This window comes from Anomaloglossus baeobatrachus, chromosome 4 (assembly GCF_048569485.1).
Source record: "Anomaloglossus baeobatrachus isolate aAnoBae1 chromosome 4, aAnoBae1.hap1, whole genome shotgun sequence".
Taxonomy (NCBI): domain Eukaryota; kingdom Metazoa; phylum Chordata; class Amphibia; order Anura; family Aromobatidae; genus Anomaloglossus; species Anomaloglossus baeobatrachus.
The window spans coordinates 115,526,744-115,551,144 of record NC_134356.1 but is presented as its reverse complement, the minus strand read 5'-3'; the positions used below and the strand labels follow the sequence as shown (position 1 = coordinate 115,551,144).

Sequence of the window (24,401 nt, the reverse complement as noted above, 5' to 3'; positions counted from 1 at the left end):
ATACTTACCTGTCAGCAACAAAAACACTAGCTGCGAATATAGAGGCAATTTGCTGGTAAATTCTGCAGGGAGAATATAACATTGTTTTCTCCCGATAGCCACTTTTCCAGATATACTTCAAAACAAAATTAAAATGCTATTTGCCTTCATATTACCACTATGTCTGCAGGTAAACAGCGTTTTCATAGGGGAAAAGGTTCCCTTTAACCCATTACCTATGCAATCAGTTTCACCGTGTCACTTTACATGGTAATAACTTTAGAATGCTTTAGAATTGTTTTTTGTGACACATTGTACTTAATGTTAGTGCAAAATTTAAAGGGAATCTGTCACTAGGATTAACCCTCCTAAACCGTTTATATGGACATATATATCATACAGAGTTTAATTGAACAATAACTTGATATCTACAATCCAATGTTTTATTACAGAAAAATAAAAAATAATATTAATTATCATTATTTAATATTATTATTATTATTACAAGCTGTTAACACTTATGGAACACAGGTCTCCACTAGAATCTGCCTCCTGAGCTTAATTTAAATGAAACATGAGACATATAATGACTGACAGTCTGCCCTCCTGATCTACATGTCTCACACTGCTACTGCCCCATTCATTTAAAATAAGCTCTGGAGGCAGATTCTCAGGGATTTTTAAAGAGAGCTGTAATTAATAATAAAATAGGAAAGGGCTCGCTATAAATTAGCAATAGTGATCAAGTCTTACTCCGACATCCAACAGAGTGAAAAAAGAATTAATCAAAAGTATACATTAAACTGGCACCTGAAAACCTGGATATAATTTTAATATATACAAAATAATATACAATAGTATTATCAAGGGACCCTCAGGGATTTAATCATGATAATAAAAAAAAACAATAATTTAAAATGTCAGTAAATGTAAATGTAAAAATATAAAACTAAATCAATACCACCTATTTAAATACATCACATAAATCTAATATGACAGTGCAACAACACATAATAGACATTAGTAATTCAAGTAAGGGAGTTGTTAACACAAATTCCCTTTTCAATGTGAACTGGATCCTATTAAAATACAGTAAAATATCCAATACCGCCATTCATATTATCATCTGTACGGGGGTCCAAGTCTGCATCAGGACGTGGATCCATCAAATGGACCCTGCTGGGTTTTCACCTTGGAGCCTGTGAACTATCTGCAGAAGCTGGGTCATGCAGATTGTAGTGAGGCGGTCCTGCTAGTGAGGAGGACAATCAGCGTTACCAGACAAGCTACACGCTGCTGGTATTTGCGGAAGCTGGGATATTTTTATCATGGTTTGTCGGTCCGCTGGTGCAGAGAACAACCTTTTCTTACCAAGCTTATCACATGCTGTCATAGTCTAGGAAAGAATGTTTAACTACTTTACATCCAGTTCGCATTGAAAAGGGATTTTGTATGAATTGCAGCCTTTGTTGCAATTGAATTACTAATTTTTAGTACAGTATGTGCTTGTCATGCTAGATACGGGGGCTTGTCATGCTAGATACGGGGAAGTATCAAGTGAGCGGTGAAAGGGAGGGGAAGGGAAACTCTGTGTCTAGGGAAGGGGAAGATGGAGACCCCTGACCAGGGGTGGGATTCAAATTTTTAACAACAGGTTCTATGTAAACCCGCCCATTTGAAAACTACACCCATTATTCTGTAACCACACCCAATTTGTTAGCCACACCCATTTTCACGCACTTTCCTCAACCAAAAAATACAAGTAATTTAAAGTAAAATCTCTATGCCTTAACTCTCCTGTCCAGTACCAGTTGTTCCCGTCACTGTCAGTCATATTGTATTAAATTAATTTTATACAGTTTTTAAAAATTATTACTAAAGGAGCCCTGCTTCCCCATACAGATCTCATCCCATGTGGTCTCTTTCCCCTGCAGATCCCATCCCATTATGGCCTCTTTCCCTTGCAGATCTCATCCCATTATGGCCTCTTTCCCCAGCAGATCTCATCCCATTATGGCCTCTTTCCCCTGCAGATCCCATCCCATTATGGTCTCTTTCCCCTGCAGATCCCATCCCATTATGGCCTCTTTCCCTTGCAGATCCCATCCCATTATGGCCTCTTTCCCCTGCAGATCCCATCTCATTATGGTCTCTTTCCCTTGCAGATCTCATCCCATGATGGCCTCTTTCCCCAGCAGATCTCATCCCATTATGGCCTCTTTCCCCTGCAGATCCTGTCCCATATGGCTCCTTTCCCCATATAGCTCCCATCTTATGTGGCCCCTCTTCCCATATAGCTTCCATCTTATGTGGCCCCTCTCCCCATATAGCTTCCATCTTATGTGGCCCCTCTCCCCATATAGCTCCCATCTTATGTGGCCCCTCTCCCCATATAGCTCCCATCTTATGTGGCCTCTCCCCATATAGCTCCCATCTTATGTGGCCTCCTCTCCCCATACAGCTCCCATCTTATGTGGCCTCTCCCCATATAGCTCCCATCTTATGTGGCCTCTTCTCCCCATATAGCCACATATAGCTCCCATCTTATGTGGCCCCTCTACCCATATAGCCACATATAGCTGCCATCTTAATGCGGCTCCTCTCCCAGCTCCCCTGCATCTTCAGCCCACGGAGTGCTTACTTGCTCCAGGCACCGGCAGCTTCTCCTCTGTCTTCCGTCCTCTTCCGCGGCACTCTGCAGGCAGGCACACTGACGCTAACAGACGGCAGTAGGAGGAGCGACCTCCTCACACTGCTGTGACCTCTGCAGCGTCAGCGCGTCGCTGCACGCCGGGTCAGGGAGCAGGCAGGCTTCACTGTACCCGGAAGTGCGGCGTGGAGGTACGGGATTCATTTGTGTTATAGTCTTAAAGAGACACTAACACAAATGAATACAGGGAACCGGATCGCCGCATCTGTTTCTTGCCGGTTCTGGGAACCGGCTGCTATTTTAACAACCGGTTCTCCAGAACAGGACAGAACCGGCTGATTCCCACCCCTGCCCCTGACCAAACCTACCACTGGCCCCTAGGGTCCCTCACCACACTAGATCGGTACCACACCTATGCGCCGAGCCAGATACCTGACCCTAGGATGGCCCTAGAGCTGTGCCCTAGGTAGGGAATGGATGGGTTCATCAACCCCACTAAACACTAAAAAAGACACAGGGAGCACACACATGGGGAAAGCGCATGAACAACTTATCTCCAGATGCCTCAGTAAGAACTTCAACAAAGAACAGCAACAATCCCACAGACAAGTACAAGACACCTGCTTGCATTCAGAGCTTGTAAAAGAACTGAATATCACCAGCACAAGTTCTGGGAAAATTAGAGTATTTAAACCCAAGGGGAAATATACATGATTAGTAGCTGAGGGGAAGAGGTACTCCGATGGGACCTAAAGGAAAAAAGGATGAAAACTCAGCAGAGGAGATACCTACCGTGTTTCCCCGATAGTAAGACACCCCCGATAATAAGACATAGTGGGGGTTTTGGGGGGGTCGGCTAATGTAAGACGTACCCCGAAAGTAAGACGTAGTAAAAATTTATTTATTTATTTTTTTTCTTCTTTACAGTACAGTTACAGCGGCCGAGCGCTCAGCTGAGCGCCCTGACATGCCGGCGGCCGAGCGCTCAGCTGAAAGTCCTGACATGCCGGCGGCCGAGCGCTCAGCTGAACGCCCTGACATGCCGGCGGCCGAGCGCTCAGCTGAGCGCCCTGACTTGCCGGCGGCAAAGCGCTCAGCTGAGCGCCCTAACATGCCGGCGGCCGAGCGCTCAGCTGAGCGCCCTGACATGCCGCCGGCATGTGACAGCTCTCAGATGAGCGCCCTGACTTGCCGGCGGCAAAGCGCTCAGCTGAGCGCCCTAACATGCTGGCGGCCGAGCGCTCAGCTGAGCGCCCTGACATGCCGGCGGCCGAGCGCTCAGTTGAGCGCCCTGACATGCCGGCGGCTTAGCGCTCAGCTGAGAGCTGACACATGCCGGCGGTCTGGCGCTCAGCTGAACGCCCTAACATGCCGGCGGCTGAGCGCTCAGCTGAGAGCTGACACATGCCGGCGGTCGGGTGCTCAGCTGAACGCTCGGCTACCGAGAAATGTTGAAATGTTGCAGTAATGTTGTCCATGGTCCATCAGGACCATGGACAACATACAAAATCACGCAGCCTCAGTGCCCTCATGTGCAGCCCCTGGTGGTTAAGTTTCCTTAACTTGCGGTACACTTAGGGCGCAATCGCGGCAAGTCCCCATACGGTACATTGCATGGAGACTTGCTGCGATTGCTGTGGGATTTTTTCCAATATAAGACATACCCCGAAAGTAAGACATAGTGGCACTTTTGGGGGTAAAAAGAATGTAAGACACTGTCTTACTTTCGGGGAAACACGGTAGTACACTGAATACTGAGAGCAGGTGTGGTGGCGGCCGGCACGGGGCAGGCAGTGTAAGTAGTGCATGCAGGGGGTCAACAGGCTGCAGCGCAGCTGCTCGTTAACCCCATGCCTCCCCCATTGCCACACCCCACACAGGAAGACTCCACAACAGTCCAGGCAACATTGCATTCTTGCTCACAGACAATAAAACCGAGACATGATTTCTTCTTTTAAACAAACTGTCTTTATTTCTCTTCCACTGCTGCACTACTTCGGTCCGCATTACACCGGCACCGTTACATGTACCATTAAGGTTCCTTCTACACTTCATGCTGGTATTAAATTTAGCAGCTGTCCATCCTTCCGTCACCTGGGTTCCATAAGACACCTCTAGGCCCCTCATCCCTCTGCTTAACGTCAGTCTAGCACCGACCGGATTATAAAGTCTTTTGGGCCACTTCACCCCACGCACAGGGAATGCTTGCGCACATGAAGAACCACACATCACGGCACTCCCCCGTCCATGCCCAGACCAGGATGGAGATATACCCTTCTCCGTGAGGACGCAACTGACATTCAGTTATCATGAAGGGAATCTTCAGGTATTTCAAGCCAGGAAGAAACGGACACCAGAGACCCCCAACTGTCCAGACTATGCCCTACGTCTGGGGACGCAGTTCACCAATCTTATACTGGATCCCGCATGCCACGGTCGTAGGGGTGACCCTTAAGAATCTACAAAGGGGATTCTGTACACCACTGCTACTGGGGACTCTCCTCATCTCTATTTCCTATCTCTTACTTTTATATGTTTTACTCTCCTCCTCTTTATTAACTCTTTCCCTGCTCACCAAGGTGCCAGGACAGCTGTGCTATAACACTGCCACCTAGTGGCTATTTACACAATACACATACATATTTTCCCATCAGACATAGACTCCAGTGTGCCGGCTACTTCTGCAGGTGTGAGCGTAACCCTGACCCCCTATAGTAGGAATAATTGAAACTCAGTGAGCATTCTGTGACCTTCTATTGCCGGAAACCACAGGACTGTCTGTCACCTGTGACATACCTGTGACAGTGCTGCTGCACCTTCATGCTGAATTTATGTGATGTATTTAAATAGGTAGTATTGATTTCGTTTTCTACATTTATTACTGACATTTCAAATTATTTCTTTTTTTTCTTATTATAGCTAAATCCAAGAGGGCCCCGTGGTAATACTATTCTATATTATTTTGTATGTAATAATATGATATTCAGATTTTCAGGTGCAAGTCTAATTTTTACTTTTAAAAAGAGCTGTAATGTTAAACATTAATGATGATGAGATAATCATTTAATTGGGCCATTAAGAAACATGTTATCAGGTCACTTAGGCATTATTGTCAGAGGTTCCAGCTATTAAAGAAATTACAAATGCTCTAGTGAAGATGGTTCAACACAGTATAAGAAACTTACTCGAAGCTGATCCTGTTCTCCAGCTTCACTTCCTGGTCAGTAAGAACGGTGCATTCCTGATCAAGTGCCAGTGCCTTCTGCAAGAACAAGCCAGATACAGTATGGCACATTTAAAGAATGGAGCAATGCAACATATCACTATCTGAGGAGCAGCAACAGGTGCAGTTCAGAAACCTCTCTGTAGGAGCACCCCATTAGCAACACCAGATTTCTTTTTTATCAGATTCTATACATATCATCTCCTCTTTGAGAAAACTTTCCCTCTAGCTTCTAAAATATATTTTTTTTATACCCATTTTCATGGTAATCTTAAAGAATTGTTTCTAAATATATTGTATAAAACTGAAATGTCGAAATAACAGGCATGGAATTTATCAAAAAAAGTATAAGAATGCACATATTAGAGTGAGGAAAGATGAGCAAAACAATTTGTGTCAACTCAAATTTACCTCAAATTTTGAAAAACAAAAAAAACCCATTGGATTCACATTGATAGTAATTGTGACGCCCCTGGACTATCACGTCCTCCTTGGTTGTGGGTCCCCAACTACAGTACATGGTGTTGCCTATATCAGCTGATTAAAATTGTAAGGTACACTCTGCACCACACCCACCAGACACACCAGTGAACAGCCTGAGTAGAATAGGGTCGCCCACTTGGGGGGTTGGTTAAGGGGAGGTCAGAAGTGTCAGGCAGTGGGGAGTTGAGTGTGGGAAGTGAAGGAGAGAGGAGGTCAGGAGCCGGGCTCCTTGGAGACACCTAGGTAGCAGACGGAGGGGCACGGAACTGTCGAGGAGGACAGCCGGCAGCCTTGTACCATCACCGGGCTGGGACCAGGGCACGACGGGGTACGTGGACACTAGGTCAGGGAGTAGCTTCAGGCAACCTGACAATTTACCCAACGAGAATGGAGCCTTCAAGATCTGCTCTCCACCCGCTCCAAAATCGGGGTACTAGCTCAACGAGGGGGATAGGACTTTCCATAAAAACAGTCCAGAAAATCCCAAGCGTGAACCCTGAGAGCAAGCTCCCACAGTTAGCCATACTGGGGAGCTAGACCCGATTAGTTCCATACTACCGGGACCAACAGAGAAGTGAACTTAGTGCCAGGAGGAAGGTCACGGATCACAAGGCAGCACCATTAGGGATGGGACCCAAACTAGCTCCCCTCAGCGGCAGCGGTATTCAGAACTTTGGTTTATCCAGTTTATGGTGTTAGTTTACTGGACTGAGTAAGTACGAACGTGACCCCCTTCGCACCCAACGGCACTCCCCAGACACCATCAACGAATCCTGGGGCATTCCCCCTACCCGTGGAGGGTTCTAACACCTGGCTGTTCCACTCCATCGCCCCCGGTACTCACAACTGCAGTGGTGGTACTCCACATTACCACACATCATGGGTGGTGTCACGAACTCAAAACACAATCCCCTGTAAATACCCCCTTCATTTGAGTGGCCGCACGACCCCTGGGTCCGGACACCCTTCAAGCCACTGCGGATCTGGATCCGAGCAGCCTGGCTGCTGGCACGGGGGCGGCACATAATTTGTGCAATTTCATATTTTTTTCTGAATTCAAAATGCCCAGGAAGGGGCTAAAAAATTATACTCACCTTTCTCTGGTCCTTCCTCATAGTTCCAGTCCAGTCTTCAGTCACAGAAGGTCTTCAGTCTTCTCTACATGTTCAATCCAGTCTCTGGAGCCACCAACGCTGACTAGTCCTTGCACGACATTATGATGTCTATCTCCCTGCTACTGCATGATGATATGACGCCCTGGCCTATCAGGTCGTCACAGGGTATTGTGCAATCTGCCCGTCTGCATGATATCCACCTCCTTCTTGGTTCCGGGTCCCTGACCTTTGGTGTTGCTAAGAACAAGCTAATCAAAACCGTAGAAACACTCTGCACCACAGCCACCAGAAACACCAGTGGCTCGCCTGAAGGGAATAGGGTTGGCCACTTGGGGGGGTTGGTTAGGGGAGGTCAGGAGTGTGAGGAGACAGACAGTTGAGTGGTGACTCTCAAGAGGAGAGGTCAGGAGCTGGGCTCCTTGAGACTACTAGGTGGCAGACAATAGTCTGAGCCTCGTAGGAGCTGGACCCCGGTCGCAGGGGATCGTGACAAGGTGCACGGACTGTCGAGGAGGACAGCCGGCGGCCTTGTGCCATCACCGGGCAGGGGCCAGGGCACGACGGGGTACGTGGACCCTTGGCCAGGAGGTAGCTTCAGGCATACTGGTAATTTACCCGATGAAGACGGAGCCTTCAAGTTCCATTCTCCACCCGCTCCAAAATCGGGGTACTAGTGCAACGAGGGGGATAAGACTTTCCCAATACATAGTCCAGAAAATGCCAAGCGTGAACCCTGAGAGCAAGCTCACCCAGTTAGCCACACTGGTGAGCGGGACCCATTTAGTTCTATGCTAAAAGGGACCAACCACAGAAAAGAGGTGCCAAGCTTAAGGTCACAGGCTAACAAGCAACACCAACGGGCATGGGATCCAGGTGTGCTCCCTCCCTGCTGCAGTGGCATCAATAACTTTGGTTTACCACGGTTGTCAGTGTCAGCGTTATTGGACTGAGTGAGTACGCAATTAACCCTTACTGGCTCGACAGCACCTCCACGACACCATCACCAAGTCCCGGGGCATCCCCCCCTACCCGTGGAGGGGTTTACCTGTCTGCCCACACCATCGCCACCGGGTATTCCCAATCGCAGCGGTGGTACTCCATCTTACCACACACCACGGGTGGCGTCACGAACCTTACCCTGTAAATACTCCCCCCTTTATTCCGGATGGCCACGCGACCCCGATCCCTTGGGTCTGGAGACCCCTCGAGCCACTGTGGATCCGGATCCGAGTAGCAGCGGCAGGCTGCTGACGCGGGGGGCGACACAATGAGAAGACAGAAGACCTGCTGTGACTTGAAGATCTTACTGGAACTGTGAGGGCCAATGTTGAAGCTGTGAAGAGAATTAAAATTAATATGTATATTAAGCACATTTGATACTCATCAAAAAAAAATTATGAAAATCAAATTTACAGGAAAAATTAGAATTTTTGAAGATTCGCTCATCTTTAGAAGTGCCCTAATGGGGTGTATTTTACAGGGAATCTGTAACCAGGCTTTTAACACCTAATCTGAGAGAAGCAAAATGTAGGGGCAGAGACCCTGGTACCAGCTGTGTTTCACTTACTTGGCTGGTTACTGTAGTTTTGATAAAATCACTGTTAGGCCTAAGACACACAGCATGAAAATCAGAGTGAGTGGAATGGGATAAAACATCGCATTCCACTTGGACCAATATTAGCCTGTGTGTCAGCACTCATGAGCGATTATTTTCTCAGCCCTAATCGGACCGAGAAAATAGTTGCAGCATGCTGCGGGTGCAATGCGATCCTTGTGTCTCTTGCACCCATTCAAGTCTATGGGGCGAGAGAAAAATTGCACTGCACTCGCAGTACACCAGTGTAGTCCGAGTGCAGAGCGAGAATGGCAATAGCCGGCAACGGAGGAGAGAGGGAGATAAATCCCTCCCTCCCCTCTGCAGTGCCAGCCCTCCCCTCCTCAGCACTGGCCCTCCCCTCCTGAGCGCTAGCCCGCCCCTCCTCAGTGCCGGCCTACCCCCCGTAGCTGTGGTCCGATCGCATGATCGGAACTCAGTCACAGTGACACTCGCATGACACTCGGCTCCCGCTGTGCTGCCAGCGTGAGTCGAGTCTCATGCAAGGATCACAGTAGTCCCCCGTGTGGCCCCGGCCTTAATCAGCAGTAGCTTATCATTAGTTGACTATTTGGCATGCTGCCAGGTAGTCCAGAAAACTGATGAGCTCTGTATAACTACTACTAACTATAGAGAAAACATTGATTTTCTCAAAATGACAGTGAGCACCCCAGTAAGTGACACTTCAATCAGGATCGCTGTCTCTACATTATGCTGCTTTCAGATGGGGTAGAAAACACCTGGTGACAGATTCCTTTTAACACCTTTACGACCAAGGACGTACTGGTACGTCCTTGGTCGTATCGCGGTAATCACCGTCGGCTGCTGCGATGAGCCAGCTGTGATCCCTGCACATGTCTGCTGATTTGAACAGCAGACATGTGGTGCTAACAGGCACAGGTGGACCATGATCCACCCGCACCTGCTTGCCTCTTAGATCGCATCAAAATGTGACAGCACAATTTAAATGGCTGTGGCGGGGATCGCTCCTTTCCCCGCCACCGTTGACGGCCCTGTGATGCGATCACAGGGAGCCGATGGTTGCCATGATAGCAACTGGTCATGTGATGACTCCTGTCGCTATCATGAAGTATTTCCTGTACGAGACAACACAATGGCGGCTCACACAGGAATGCTGCATTTCTGCTGATCAGAGCTGTGCCGTGCTGATAAACAGAAATAAACAAGCAATCAGACTGCTGATCCAAAAATTCCCCTAGGGGGACTAATAAAACAAATAAAAATTGTAAACATTTTTTTAAAATATATGAAAAAACAAAAAACCCTAAAAGTTCAAATCCCGCCCCATTCACCCCATGAAAATAAAACAGTTAAAAAAAATAAAAAAAACATACATATTTGGTATCTTCAAGTTCAGAAAAACCCGATCTATTAAAATATAAAATCAATTAATCTGACCAGTACATGGCGTGGTGAGAAAAAAAATCGAAACACCAAAAGTAAGGTTTTTTTGGTCACTGCAAAATTTTTTAAAAATGCAATAATACGTGATCAAAACGAAGCATCCACACAAAGATAGAATAACTAAAAATGTCAGCTCAAGATGCAAAAAATAAAGTCCTAGATCCTTAAAAATGAGAAGGCTACGGGTTTCAGAAAATTACGCAAAAAGAGCAATTCTTTTTTTGGACAAACGTCTGAATTTTTTTAATCCCTTAGATAAAAGTAAAAGTATACATGTTTGATATCTACTCATATCAACCTGCGGCATCATATCAATACATCAGTTTTACCATATAGTGAACACTGTGAACAAAAAAAAGAAAAATTGTCATGCCTTTAATTTTTTAAGCAATTTCACCGCACTTTGAATTTTTTGCCGTTTTCCAGTACACTATATGGTAAAACTAATGGTTTCATTCAAAAGTACAACTCATCCCGCACAAAAAAATAAGCCCTCATATGGCAATTTTGATCTAAAAATAAAAAAGTTATGGTTGTTGGAAGAAGGGGAGGAAAAAACAAAAACGATAAACAGAAAATCGCCCCGGGGTGAAGGGGTTAAATATTAGCACAGAAAGTCTTCTGCATTAGAGTGTATCTAGTCACTATTTCTTCGCCTTTTCGCTGATTGCTCAGTCTAGCAAATTGGTTTACTCATATTCTAATCAAAAAATATATATTTTTTTCAATTCTCCCCACATTTCAATTATTAAACACCAAATAGTGAGAGATGTATTTGAGTGATTATTCATCCTTTAAATTCTATTATCATTACCTTTTTTTTACCACATTTTACATTAAAATAAATGTTTGGCTCCAAGATGTATTACTTCAACCCAATATACAGTGCTTTGCGAAAGTATTCAGCCCCCTTGAACTTTTAAACCTTTTCCCACATTTCAGGCTTCAAACATAAAGATAAAAAATTTAATTTTTTGGTGAAGAATCAACAAGTGGGACACAATTGTGAAGTTGAACAAAATTTATTCGTAAACTTTTGTAAAAAATAAACTGAAAAGTGGGGCGTGCAATATTATTTAGCCCCTTTAAGTTAATACTTTGTAGCGCCACCTTTTGCTGAGATTACAGCTGCAAGTCGCTTGGAGTATGTGTCTATCAGTTTTGCACATCGAGAGACTGAAATTCTTGTCCATTCTTCCTTTGCAAACAGCTCGAGCTGAGTGAGGATGGATGGAGAGCGTTTGTGAACAGCAGTTTTCAGCTCTTTCCACAGATTCTCGATTGGATTCAGGTCTGGACTTTGACTTGCCCATTCTAACACCTGGATACGTTTATTTGTGAACCATTCCATTGTAGATTTTGCTTTCTGTTTTGGATCATTGTCTTGTTGGAAGACAAATCTCCATCCCAGTCTCAGGTCTTTTGCAGACTCCAACAGGTTTCTTCAAGAATGGTCCTTTATTTGGCTCCATCCATCTTCCCAACAATTTTTTTTTTAAACATCTTTTTTATTCAAATTTTTAAACATAACAAAAAAATTAAACAGTCAATTGCATGGTCAAATAGTAAACATCAGCATACATGAGATTGATTTGTTCGTCAATGCAACTGTAAACCTTGCAAAGAAAGAAAAAATAAAAGGTAGTATCACAAACAAAGAATAAGAATGTGAGTGTGAACCCTTCCACAATTATGTTCTTGCTATGGTGTTGACTACCATCTCCATATGGTACGCGCTAAGCGTCTAATGATGGTCCCAAAACCCCCAACGTCCCTCCTAGGTCTTCCAGACAATACCATTCCGTATGGCGGAAAGGGCTAATTATTTTCAGGATTTCCTGAGGACTATAATGAAAACCAATTAATTTTTTCCACAGCAGAAAATCTTTTCCTGCTGATTTTTCTTTCCTCCTTTCCGCTTCTATCAGTTCTAGTCCCAATAGATGTTTCATTTGAGATATTATCGCTCCCATTAATGGAGTGTTTGGTTTAAGCCACTCGCTAAACAAAGCCCGAAGAGCCACCACTAAAAATGTGTGGATGTTTCTATGAATCTTTACTTTGTCTACCATACTCTGAGATTCAGATTTGGGGGGCTTAACCCCTTCAGCCCCAAGCCTATTTTGACCCTAAAGACCAGGCCATTTTTTGCAATTCTGACCAGTGTCAGTTTATGAGGATATAACTCTGGAACGCTTCAGCGGATCCCGGTGATTCTGAGCTTGTTTTTTCAGGACATATTGGGCTTCATGTTAGTGGTAAATTTAGGCCGATATTTTTTGCGTTTCTTTGTGAAAAAAACGGAAATTTCGTGAAAATTTTGAAAATTTTGTAATTTTCAAACTTTGAATTTTTATGCTCTAAAACCAACGAGACATATGACACAAAATAATTAATAAATAACATTTCCCACATGTCTACTTTACATCAGAACAATTTTGGGAAAAAAAAAAATGTAAGGAAGTTATAGGGGTTCAAAGTTTATGAGCAATTTCTCATTTTTACAACAAAATTTACAAAGCCACTTTTTTACTACTCAAAACCACATTCAAGAAGGTTATTAACCCTTCAGGTGCTTCACAGTAACTAAAGCAATGTGGAAGGAAAAAATGAACATTTTACTTTTTGCAACAAAAATGTTAATTTAGCCTCAAATATTGCATATTCACAAGGGTAGCAGGATTAAGTGAACCCCCAAAATTTGTTGGGCAATTTCTACTGAGCACGCAGATACCTCATATGTGGCGAAAAACCACTGTTTGGGCGCACGGCAGGACTCGGAAGGGAAGGAGCGCCATTTGACTTTTTTGAACAGAAAATTAGCTGGAATCGTTAGCCGCACCATGTTGCGTTTGGAGAGCCCCTGAGGTACCGAAACAGTGGAGCTCCCTTACATGTGACACCATTTTGGAAACTAGACCCCTCATGGAATTTATCTAGATGTTTATTGAGCACTTTGAGCCTCTGGGGGCTTCACAAAAGTTAATAGAGTTGAGCCGTGAAAATAAAAAAAAAAAATTTTACCACAAAATTGTTACTTCAACCAGGTAGCTTTTTTTTCACAACTGTATCAGGAAAAATTGCACCATAAAATGTATTGTGCAATTTCTCCTGAGTACACAGACACCTCATATGTGGTGGAAATAAAATGTTTGGGCGCACAGCAGGGCTCGGAAGGCAAGGAGCGTCATTTGACGTTTCAAACGCAAAATAGTCTGGGATAATTAGCGCATTTCATGCTGTGTTTGGAGACCCCCTGAGGTGCCGAAACAGTGGAGCTCCCCCACATGTGACCCCATTTTGGAAACTAGACCCCCATGGCATAGAAAAAAAAAACAGCGGCAGATGGGGGGGGGGCGGAAGATGGGGCGGCGGCAGATGGCATATAAAGGGAGCATCTGTGATTGTGAGACGGCGGCTGGGATAGGGTGGGGGTGGATGGGAGAGGGTGCAGTGGATGCAGGAGCGGCGGGGGATGGGGGGGATGGGTGGGAAGGGGAGTGGGAGGTGAGATTGGGGATACTTACCCTACAGGATGGATCTAGGCAGCTGGATCACAGGAGATGAAGGAGGCAGCAGATCGGGGAGGGTGAGAGGTGGGGGAGGGAGCGCAGCGCAGATCACGGAGGAGACAGGTGAGCAGAGCACAGATCACGGGGGTGAGAGGTGAGGGAGAGCGGACAGCAGATCACGGGGGTGACAGGTGAGGGAGCACAGATCACGAGGGTGACAGGTGAGGGAGCACAGATCACGGGGGTGACAGGGGAGGGAGCACAGATCACGGGGTGACAGGTGAGGGAGCGCACATCACGGGGGTGACAGGGGAGGGAGCGCACATCACGGGGGTGACAGGGGAGGGAGCGCACATCACGGGGGTGACAGGGGAGGGAGCGCACATCACGGCGGTGACAGGTGAGGGAGCGCACATCACGGCGGTGACAGGTGAGGGAGCGCACATCACGGCGGTAACAGGTGAGGGAGCGCACATCACGGCGGTGACAGGTGAGGGAGTGCACATCACGGCGGTGACAGGTGAGGGAGCGCACATCACGGCGGTGACAGGTGAGGGAGAGCACATCACGGCGGTGACAGGTGAGGGAGCGCACATCACAGCGGTGACAGGTGAGGGAGCGCACATCACGGCGGTGACAGGTGAGGGAGCGCACATCACGGGAGTGACAGGTGAGGGAGTGCACATCACGGGGGTGACAGGTGAGGGAGCGCACATCACGGCGGTGACAGGTGAGGGAGCGCACATCACGGCGGTGACAGGTGAGGGAGCGCACATCACGGCGGTGACAGGTGAGGGAGCGCACATCACGGCGGTGACAGGTGAGGGAGCGCACATCACGGGGGTGACAGGGGAGGGGGCGAGTAGCCGATCACGGCGGTGAGAGGTGGGGGGGAGTGGGCAGCACATAACGGAGGAGAGGGGTCGCGCAGCATATAACGGAGGGGACGGGCAACACATAACGGAGAGGGGGCGCGCAGTACATAACGGAGGAGAGGGAGCGGTGCCAGGCAGCACATAACGGAGGAGAGGGGGCGGGGCCGGGCAGCACATAACGGAGAGGGGGCGTGGCCGGGCAGCACATAACGGAGAGGGGGCGGGGCCGGGCAGCACATAACGGAGAGGGGGCGGGGCCGGGCAGCACATAACGGAGAGGGGGCGGGGCCGGGCAGCACATAACGGAGGAGGAAGCGGGCAGCCGATCTCGAGTGGAGGGGGCTGGCAGCACATCACGGAGGTGAGAGGACGAGCAGCCGATCACGAGGGAAAGGGGCCGGGCAGCAGATTGGGGGGGACCGGTGGCACTGTGGCAGATGGAGGGCGGCGGCGGCGCATCAGGAGGTGTGGGGGTGAGGGTGCGGGCAGCAGATCGGGTGGCAGATCGCGGAGGGCAGCGGCGGATCGGGAGGTGTGGGTGCGGGCAGCAGATCGGGTGGCAGATCGCGGAGGGCAGCGGCGGATCGGGAGGTGTGGGGGTGCGGGCAGCGGCAGATCGGGAGGTGTGGGGGTGCGGGCAGCAGATCGGGTGGCAGATCGCGGAGGGCAGAGGCGGATCGGGAGGTGTGGGGGTGAGGGTGCGGGCAGCAGATACGAGGGGTGGGGGTGCGGGTGGCAGATCGCGGAGGGCAGCGGCGGATCGGGAGGTGTGGGGGTGCGGGCATCAGATCGGGTGGCAGATCGCGGAGGGCAGCGGCAGATCGGGAGGTGTGGGGGTGAGGGTGCGGGCAGCAGATATGAGGGGTGGGGGTGCGGGTGGCAGATCGCGGAGGGCAGCGGCGGCGGCGGATCGGGAGGCCGGTTTCATACAGTGCAATGGCAGCGCGGCAACTTCCGGGTCCCATGCTCCGGTCGGTCACATAACAGCATGGGACCGGAGCTTGTCGCCCTGCCATTGCACTGTGTACACTCACTATGCTGGCGTGCTGCTGGGAACGGGAAGTAAAGCTGATGGGGCAGTCACCGGCAACAGGTCCACTGTGATTGGAGACAGCAGTCACAAGGCCGATCTCTCCAATCAGAGCTACTGGAGCTGGGGGAGGATTATCCAGTGAGGTCACCCAGCTCCAGCCAATGGCCAGTGCTATAACTGCACTGGCCAGGGCTGGATTTCAATGTTTCAGTCACTTTAAGTGGCTGGAACATTACAGTGGCTGTGATTGGTTGAGCGGTGTTCGTCAGCCAATCACAGCCTCTGTAGGTCCGGGGAGGAGGCACCACCCCTCCTGAGGTCAGGTACAGGTCCCCTCCTCCCCGAATCTGCGGTTTATGCTAACTTTTCGCAGTCACCGGAGGCTCCGGTGCCGCGATTACGCCATGACGGAAAGATCCGTCCTTGGTCGTTAAGGCCCAGGGCACCATGACGGATCTTTCCGTCCATGGTCGTGAAGGGGTTAATTGATGGAAGAGCAGGGCCTGTGGTGTTTGTGGAAGTTTTGTTCCCCAACATGCTTGAATCTGGTCCCTTACTCGCTTGCAATATGTTGTTACTTCTGTGCACTCCCATACCCCATGCCACAGATTCGTAAAGGGCACCCCACACTTAGAACATGCTGTAACCCGGCCAAGGCAGCTATAGGAAGGTGGGATGTTAAAGCCATATTCCCATAGATTTTAACCATCTTCCCTGTCACTGCTGAAGAAAAGCAGAACCAAAGCAAGAGGCTGCCACCACCATGTTTGACAGTGGTGGTGGTGTGTTCAGGGTGATGAGCTGTGTTGCTTTTACGCCAAACATATCGTTTGGCATTGTGCCCCAAAAAGTTCGATTTTTGCTTCTTATGACCAGAGCACCTTCTTTCACATGTTTAGTGTTTCTCCCAGGTGGCTTGTGGCAAACTTTAAACAACACTTTTTATGGATATCTTTGAGAAATGGCTTTCTTCTTGCCACTCTTCTATAAAGGCCAGATTTGTGCAGTGTACGACTGTTTTCCTATGGACAGACTCTCCCACCTCAGCTGTAGATCTCTGCAGTTCATACAGAGTGATCATGAGTGTTACGAATCGGCGCCGCCATAGCCGCAAGCAGCCTGCCGCGGTTCCAGTTGCGCCCAGGCGCCGGCTGCCGTTTTTGGCTGTTCCTCGGGTCGTCCAGCTGGCTTCTTGCACCTCAATGTCTAAGTGTGGAGAGGCGGCTAGTGCGCATGCGTGTGCCGATTTACCCCAGCCAGAGCCTAAGTCCAGTGTTTCGCCTAGTGAGCATGCTCAGGCTGATTTCTGAGGCTAAGTCCTCGGTTCAGGCTACTGAGCATGCTCCTATACTTAGTGTGAAAAGCCTCTTTGCACAGGTACTTGGACTGCGTGCTGTGTCTAAGGCTATGTGCGCACATTGCGTAATTGCATGCAGTTACGCTGCGATCTGCACCGCAGCCTAAATGCATGCGTCCTTTGTCCCCTGCATAATCTATGGAGATTGTGCAGGAGACGTGCACACGTGGCGTATGAGAGCGCAGCGCTTCGGCTGCTGCCCGAAGCGCGCGTTCTAAGAAGTGACATGTCACTTCTTTCGTGCGCTCTGCATGCAGTCCCTGCTCTGTCTATGGGAGGGGCTGGGAGGGGCTACATGCAGAGCGCATGATATCGACTTTTGTTTCTGCAGCGATTTGAAGCGCACGTGTGCTGTTCAAATCGCTGCAGAAATTTCTGCAGGGCCAGTACGCAACGTGCGCACATAGCCTAAGTCCTGTGTTGTGCCTACTGAGCATGCTCAGGCTAATAGTCTTATTTCTGAGACTGCTGACTGTTGTCCAGGCTACTGAGCATGCTCAGGCACTTAGTGCATTGGAGGCGAAGTGCGGAAAGAACTTCACTGAGCATGTCCGTGAGGTGGCAGGCCCTGATAGACCAGAGGGCATCAGGTGTCCTGATGATGTGTCCACTCCGGACTGGCTCGCGGAGGCCCGCCCCTATGACACGGCACCTCACCATTGGCCGTCAGACGATGACTGGTGAAGTGTTTGGGGCGTGGCTGCCATGTGGTCATCAATGATGTTGCGGTTCCGGATAGGCCGCTGGTGACGTCGCTGAATCACATGGCACTCTGCTATTGGACCTTGGAGGTGCCATTGTGGTCCACCCTAGGTTTGGGGCGGACCCAGGTTATAAAAGGGGCTGGAGACAACGTGGAGGTGCGCAGTCTTTACATTTGCTCAAACAGAGCACACCTCCATGTTAGAGCCTTATTGCGGCATAAGCCTCTGTTTGGAAGTGGTAGGTAGGGTTAGGTGTCCGGTGCTTGTCACGCCAAGACACCCGTGGCTCAGCACATCAGGATCAGGCGCCGTGCTTCCTTGCTGCCATTCCAGTTGTGCTATAGCAGTCCAGTGGCGTTAACTGGACTGCAGCTGCGCACACGGACAGCGTACCTGCTGCGTCACCTGTCTGAGAGTGCCCTCTATGCACACGGACAGTGTACCTGCTGCGCCACTGGTCCGGTTGTGCCCTCTACGTGCACGGACAGCGTATTCCAGAACCCCTGTGGAGTTAACAGGGTGCTTCTGGATTGGCTGTATGAACCCTATTTCCCTCCTCGGCTTCCCAGTCAAATGCTACTGGTGTGACTATCTGGTCTGACGTGTCCTTTACACATGTGGCCAGTCGAGTGGTGACCAGAAACGCTAATCGGAGGACTGCTCGGCCTGACGTGTCTTACACACGTGGCCGACAGGGCGCTGTCGCAGCGGTCTTCTCGGTCAACGCTAACTGGTTACCATCCGACCCGCAGTGTTCTCTACACACGTGGTCGGAGTAGTGCCTGCTCCACCGAAACGCTAACTGGGTTGTCGTCCAGTTTGACGTGTCCCTACACACGTGACCAGTTCCCAGGTCTCCTGGGTTATCTCTAAGTCATCAGCTCTGTTTTCTCTGCCTAACCATTGGGTTGCCAGCAGCTCCTTTTCCATCTGGGAGCACGGTGGACCCCTACTGGTGATTGGGAATACATTACCTTATCCTAATCTGCCAGTTCCCCCGTAACAATGAGCCTCTTAGCTATATCTCTGATCAGTCTTCTTGTTTGAGATGAAAGTTTAGAGGGACGTCCGGGTCTTGGCATATTTGCAGTGGTATGATACTCCCTCCATTTCAATATGATTGCTTGCACAGTGCTTCTTGGGATGTTTAAAGATTTGGAAATCTTTTTGTAACCAAATCCGGCTTTAAAATTCTCCACAACAGTATCACGGACCTGCCTGTTGTGTTCCTTGGTCTTCTTGATGCTATATGTGCTTTAAACAGAACCCTGAGACTATCACAGAGCAGGTGCAATCATACAGATACTAGATTACACACAGGTGGCTTATATTTATCATCATCAGTCATTTAGGACAACATTGGATCATTCAGAGATCCTCAATGAACTTCTGGAGTGAGTTTGCTGCACTGAAAGTAAAGGGGATGAATAATATTGCACACCCCACTTTTCAGTTTTTTATTTTTTACAAAAGTTTAACATAAGCAATAAATTTCATTCAACTTCACAATTGTGTCCCACTTGTTGTTGATTCTTCAACAAAAAAATTAAAATGTTATATATTTATGTTTGAAGCCTGAAATGTGGGAAAAGGTTGAAAAGTTCAAGGGAGCGAATACTTTAGCAAGGCACTGTACCTATGTCCAAATTTAATTTTAAGGGTTAAAAGAGGTTTCCCTTTACCAAAATGCCCTTAATAAAATGTCTTTATAATATAATATTAGGTAATAAGTACTTTAACAAATTGAATTGTAGACTTCTTTGGCATTTATTGAATTCAATAGAATCATAGAAATCCATGGATTAATATGGCAGTTGCATACTTGTACCATGCAAAGATCAAATCCACCATCTAGTGGTCAGTTTATGTATTACAGAATCTTTCCATAGTCATTATACCTATACCAAACATCTATGATGACGAGAAGACAGTGGATTAAATTGTCTTGCCCAAATTGCATTTTACATTACTATCGTTTTATATACCTTATTATGTTCCATGAATGCTCCATTTATCTTGAGAATTACATTTTTAAGTTATTTTTAGGATCTTAATAACTTACAAATATAAAGTTTTTATTTCATCCTCTTTAATTTTCATGAGTTTTTATTTTGAGAATGCTGGGTGACAGCCACTAATAAGACTTTGGACTGATTTCTTGAATGGTAACATAACCCTTCACCTCCTTTGTTCATACTACAGCCATACAAGGCAGATTTTCCTTTCAGAATCATAAAAACAAAAGTAGGCACTATATGAGGGATCCGCTGCAAGAAATTATAACCATTAAAATATAACTTTTACTCAATTCTCTAAAATGTGGTCAGAATCACAATTACAAAACAGACAAACAGCCAACACATAATAAAAGATTTGACCCCTCCTTTTCAATCAGAGGATATATATATATATATATATATATATATATATATATAGAGAGAGAGAGAGAGAGAGAGAGAGAGAGAGAGAGAGAGAGAGAGAGAGAGAGAGGAAAAAAACGCACCGCAGATAGAAATCGGATTTATCTCACCAATTTTTTCTTTTCAATGAGGTTTATAGGGTCCATTTATTTACATTATCATAGTGGAGCCCAAAAGGATCTGATGTGTCTCTCGACGCGTTTCAATCAACTCTTCAGGGGAGTAATAAATGCATCTCAGGTCCCGTGAAACATGAACCTTGCATTCGCATAACATGCACTTAGCAAGTTTGTTCAATAGAATGAAATATGCGGTGATTCCATTACAGGTACCAATTACAGAGAGACTGTCACCTATACAACATGCACGTGGCAATGGACGTAAATGGACCCTATAAACTTCATTGAAAAGCAAAAATTGGTGAGATAAATCCGATTTCTATTTGCGGTGTGTTTTTGGCCTCTATATATATCCTCTGATTGAAAAGGAGGGGTTAAATCTTTTATTATATGTTGGCTGTTTGTCTGTTTTGTAATTGTGATTCTGACCACATTTTAGAGAATTGAGTAAAAGTTATATTTTAATGATTATAATTTCTTGCAGTGTTGATATGCTGCCCTGAAATCTTGCTGATTGCGTCTGAAATACATTGAATAATTGTCCAGTGGTATTTTTATACTATATGAGGGATACTAATCAAGGACAAGGGCAGACTGGTTGCTTGCAAAAGGGACTGGTGCTTGAAATCATTGTCTTTCCTGTTAACCACGGTTGCCTTCAAGGAAACTTGTGTAGTCCTCATTGCTTTGCATCAAAATGGCTTTACAATTAGGGACATTGCTGCTTGTAAGATTATCCACAAATCAATCATTTATTGTATCAAGAACGTCAAACGAAGAGGTTCAATTGCTGAAAAGAAGAATTCAGGGTACCTCGAAAAAATTCCAGCAAGTGCTAGGACCATCTCCTAAAAAGAATTCAGCTGCAATATCAGTTCAACGCCAGTTTAGAGCTTGCTTTTGAATGTAAGCAGGCACGTGTCAGTGCATCTAGAGGTGCGTCTGCCATGAGGCAAGATACTGACACCTAGAAGCAGGGTCGGTTTACGCCATGAGCTGCACTGGTCTGCAACAATTTTTAATAGTCTCAAAATCCTCATGATGCTTTTGACTCCCTGTGTACCGCCCCGCGGCCTCGGCTGCGGCCGCCGAGCCGCTCGGGTCCGTGCTCGCGTTCTACGGGTGGTGGCTCGAGCCTCTCACGGACCCGGGGGTCACGTCGCTCTACAAGGGGGTTTGGCACTATGCGCGGGGGATGCGGGTATTTGGTTTTGGGATGATTGTTCGTGACGCCACCCACGAGTTGTGGTGATTGTGGACACCACCGCTGCGGTGAAGGTACGGGGACTCCCGGGAGCGGTGTAGTGGCGCAGCTAGGTGTTGACCCCTCCATGGGTAGGGGATGTTTGTCCCAGGGCCCGGTTGGCGAGGGTGCAGGGCGCAGTGTTGCGGTGCAGCGCAGTGTGGTGCCTGAGGGCACTGGTGTACTCACTCTGATACAAGACACTGGAGGCACTGGTAAACCAAACGGGGTGATGAACGGGGCCCGTAGCCGGCTGCAGCTTTTCCTGTTAGGTTGGTAATGTCCGCATTTCTCCTGCACCTGTGTATGTATCTTGACCACTGTGCCTGGGCACTGGTAGTCCGCTTCCCAGCGTATAAGTGTCGTAGGAGCCCGTTTGCCCACAGACGCTAGCCCTTTGGATCTCTGTCCTTTGGCGATGGCTCCTATCCGGACAGGTTGGGCTGTTGCCTTCAATCGGGACTTAGGTGGGAATGAACCCCTGAGGTCCAGACCGCAATCAGTTGATTTGACTATGGTGGTGGCTTATAGCCTAGTTCGGGGTCTGAGTACCCTGCCTGGTGCTCCGGTATCCAGTTGGCTCCTCGGTTTGGTTCCGGCGGGCCACTACCCTGTCCTGATCCCTTACGGTTCCACCGGTTGTATTCCCGGTCTCCTGCAGGGGGCCACTACCGTCTGCCTGCCTGACTGATCGGGGGTCCTAGGCTCCAACCCAGGCCCCAGGCAGAACTGCACTCCTCTCACTTCCAAACTTAATCTCGATCTGCTTGTGTTCCCTGCCTCAGGCCAGCAGACTCCTCGGAGGACGTGTCTATCCGCCTGACTCCACCCACCTGGTGTGCCTGTCTGACTCTGAGGGAGGCAATCACGTCTTTGGTTGACTGATGGTACCTTACTAGGGTGGGGGTGTATGTGGTGTGTGTAGTGACCTGTGACCCCTGGGTGTCCAGGGCGTCACACCTGCACCACTAGTTACTTTGGCGGACGTATGTTTAACGCCCAGGGATATGGGGTACTCAATTCTGGGCAGTGTCTCTATTGGGAATGTCACGATGGTGGCCGTTACCCAGTTCCGTGTCCTGGGCCCTTTTTGTAATGGGGATATTTACAGGGGATTTGTGAATAAAGTTATTCGTGACGCCACTTGCGGTGTTGCGGCTAAGTATAGGGAGCTGCCGCTGCAGAGTGTCTCTACAGGGGCTGATGGTACAGTATGAGCAGCTAGTATGGTAGTCCCTCCGCAAATAGGGTATTGCCCTAGTTGGTGTATGGTGCGGTAGACGTTGGAAGAAGGAGTCCAGACAGGTATTCAGTGCAACTGGTTTACTCACTTTTAAGGTATTAACTGGTTGCCCGAGGTCGGCTGGTTTCACGTCCAGGTTCTCTTCGTCCCAGTGCCAGTCTGGTTTCTCGGGTACCTTCTTCCCCTGCAGCTGTCTCTGGTAAGTGGGTCCCCATGGTATGGAACACTGGGGGTCCCCGGTTTGTTTGTCCACTTCTGTCCGCCTGAAGGTAGCGTGAACCCTGTGAGGTTGGAGTCTCTAGTCCTGTCCCCGGCTCTCTCTTTGCTACTGAGTCTTCAGATTCTTTAGGGTCAGCAAGGTCCTGGATGGTCCCCTTTGCTATGCAGGTGTTAATAGGTCGGCTTGAAGCTATTTCCTGTCCTAGAGTCCTGTACCCCGTCGGTGCGTAGTACCGGGAGTACTCCACTGTACTCGACCGGCAACCACCTCTCCTGAGTACCAGGTCACCGTTAACCCGAGTTAGGGTGTCACTTCCACCTTCACTCCTCTGCTGTCAACACTGAACTGCCTACTCTCCACAGTCTGCCCCTCCCACCTGGTTAACTAGTGGAGTGGAGTGGCTGCACCTCTGCGCGGCCATCCATGGAGGCCAGCGTTACACAGGAGAAGTTAGGAAACGTGATGACATCATTGCATCATGCTGTTTGCTCCCATTGCAAGACAAGCTAGAAGAGAATATGCAGGCTGCAAAGGACAAGTAACAGGATTAGTGTTTTTAGTTTTTTTATACAGAAAAATGGGTTGGTATCTTATGGGAATTATACTGTGAGGTCATCACAGTGTGAATAGGGGGGCTGTGAGGGCATTATACTAGGTATAGGTAGCTATTGGGGACAATATACTCATGTAGAGAGCTGTGGAGGCCATTTTGCTGTATTTAGGGCACTGTAGAAACATCATACTATGTATAGAGAGCTCTGGGGACATCATAATATATAGGGGCTGTGAGGACATCATACTGATATAAGGAGCTGTGGGGAGTAGTATACTGTATACATGGAGAAGGCTCTGGGGGTATTATACTGCATAACAGCAGCTGTGGGAGGCATCACAGGAAGCTATAAGTGCATTAGGCTGTGTATAGGGAGCTGTGGGAACATAATACTGCATATCCGTCGCCACAGGGTACTGCGCCTCACTTAAGGTGCAGTATTCATCTCGGGTAAGGAGGGGATTAACCACCGGTGTTTTCACATTTCACCTTACATATAGCTTAGGTACCCACCCACCGGGGACTGGACTATGGAAGGCTGGGGGGTGGCCATCATGATGCCTGGGACTTTCCTAGTCACTAGGACAACCACCTGGTGGGCGGGCACCACTTGGGATAGAGGTAGGAAACTCTTACACAAACTTCAGTCAAGT

At 48.0% G+C, this 24,401-nt stretch overlaps 1 protein-coding gene across 2 annotated transcripts in view; it reads right to left on the bottom strand.

Annotated features, from left to right (window-relative positions):
• Positions 1-24,401, bottom strand: part of RGS14 (regulator of G protein signaling 14) — a 277,457-nt gene that overhangs the window by 61,810 nt on the left and 191,246 nt on the right. For both annotated transcript variants that reach the window (XM_075344512.1, XM_075344513.1), the window contains one exon: positions 5,815-5,891. In XM_075344512.1, coding sequence (XP_075200627.1) covers positions 5,815-5,891 — 77 coding nt within the window. The remainder of the gene's footprint in view (positions 1-5,814; positions 5,892-24,401) is intronic.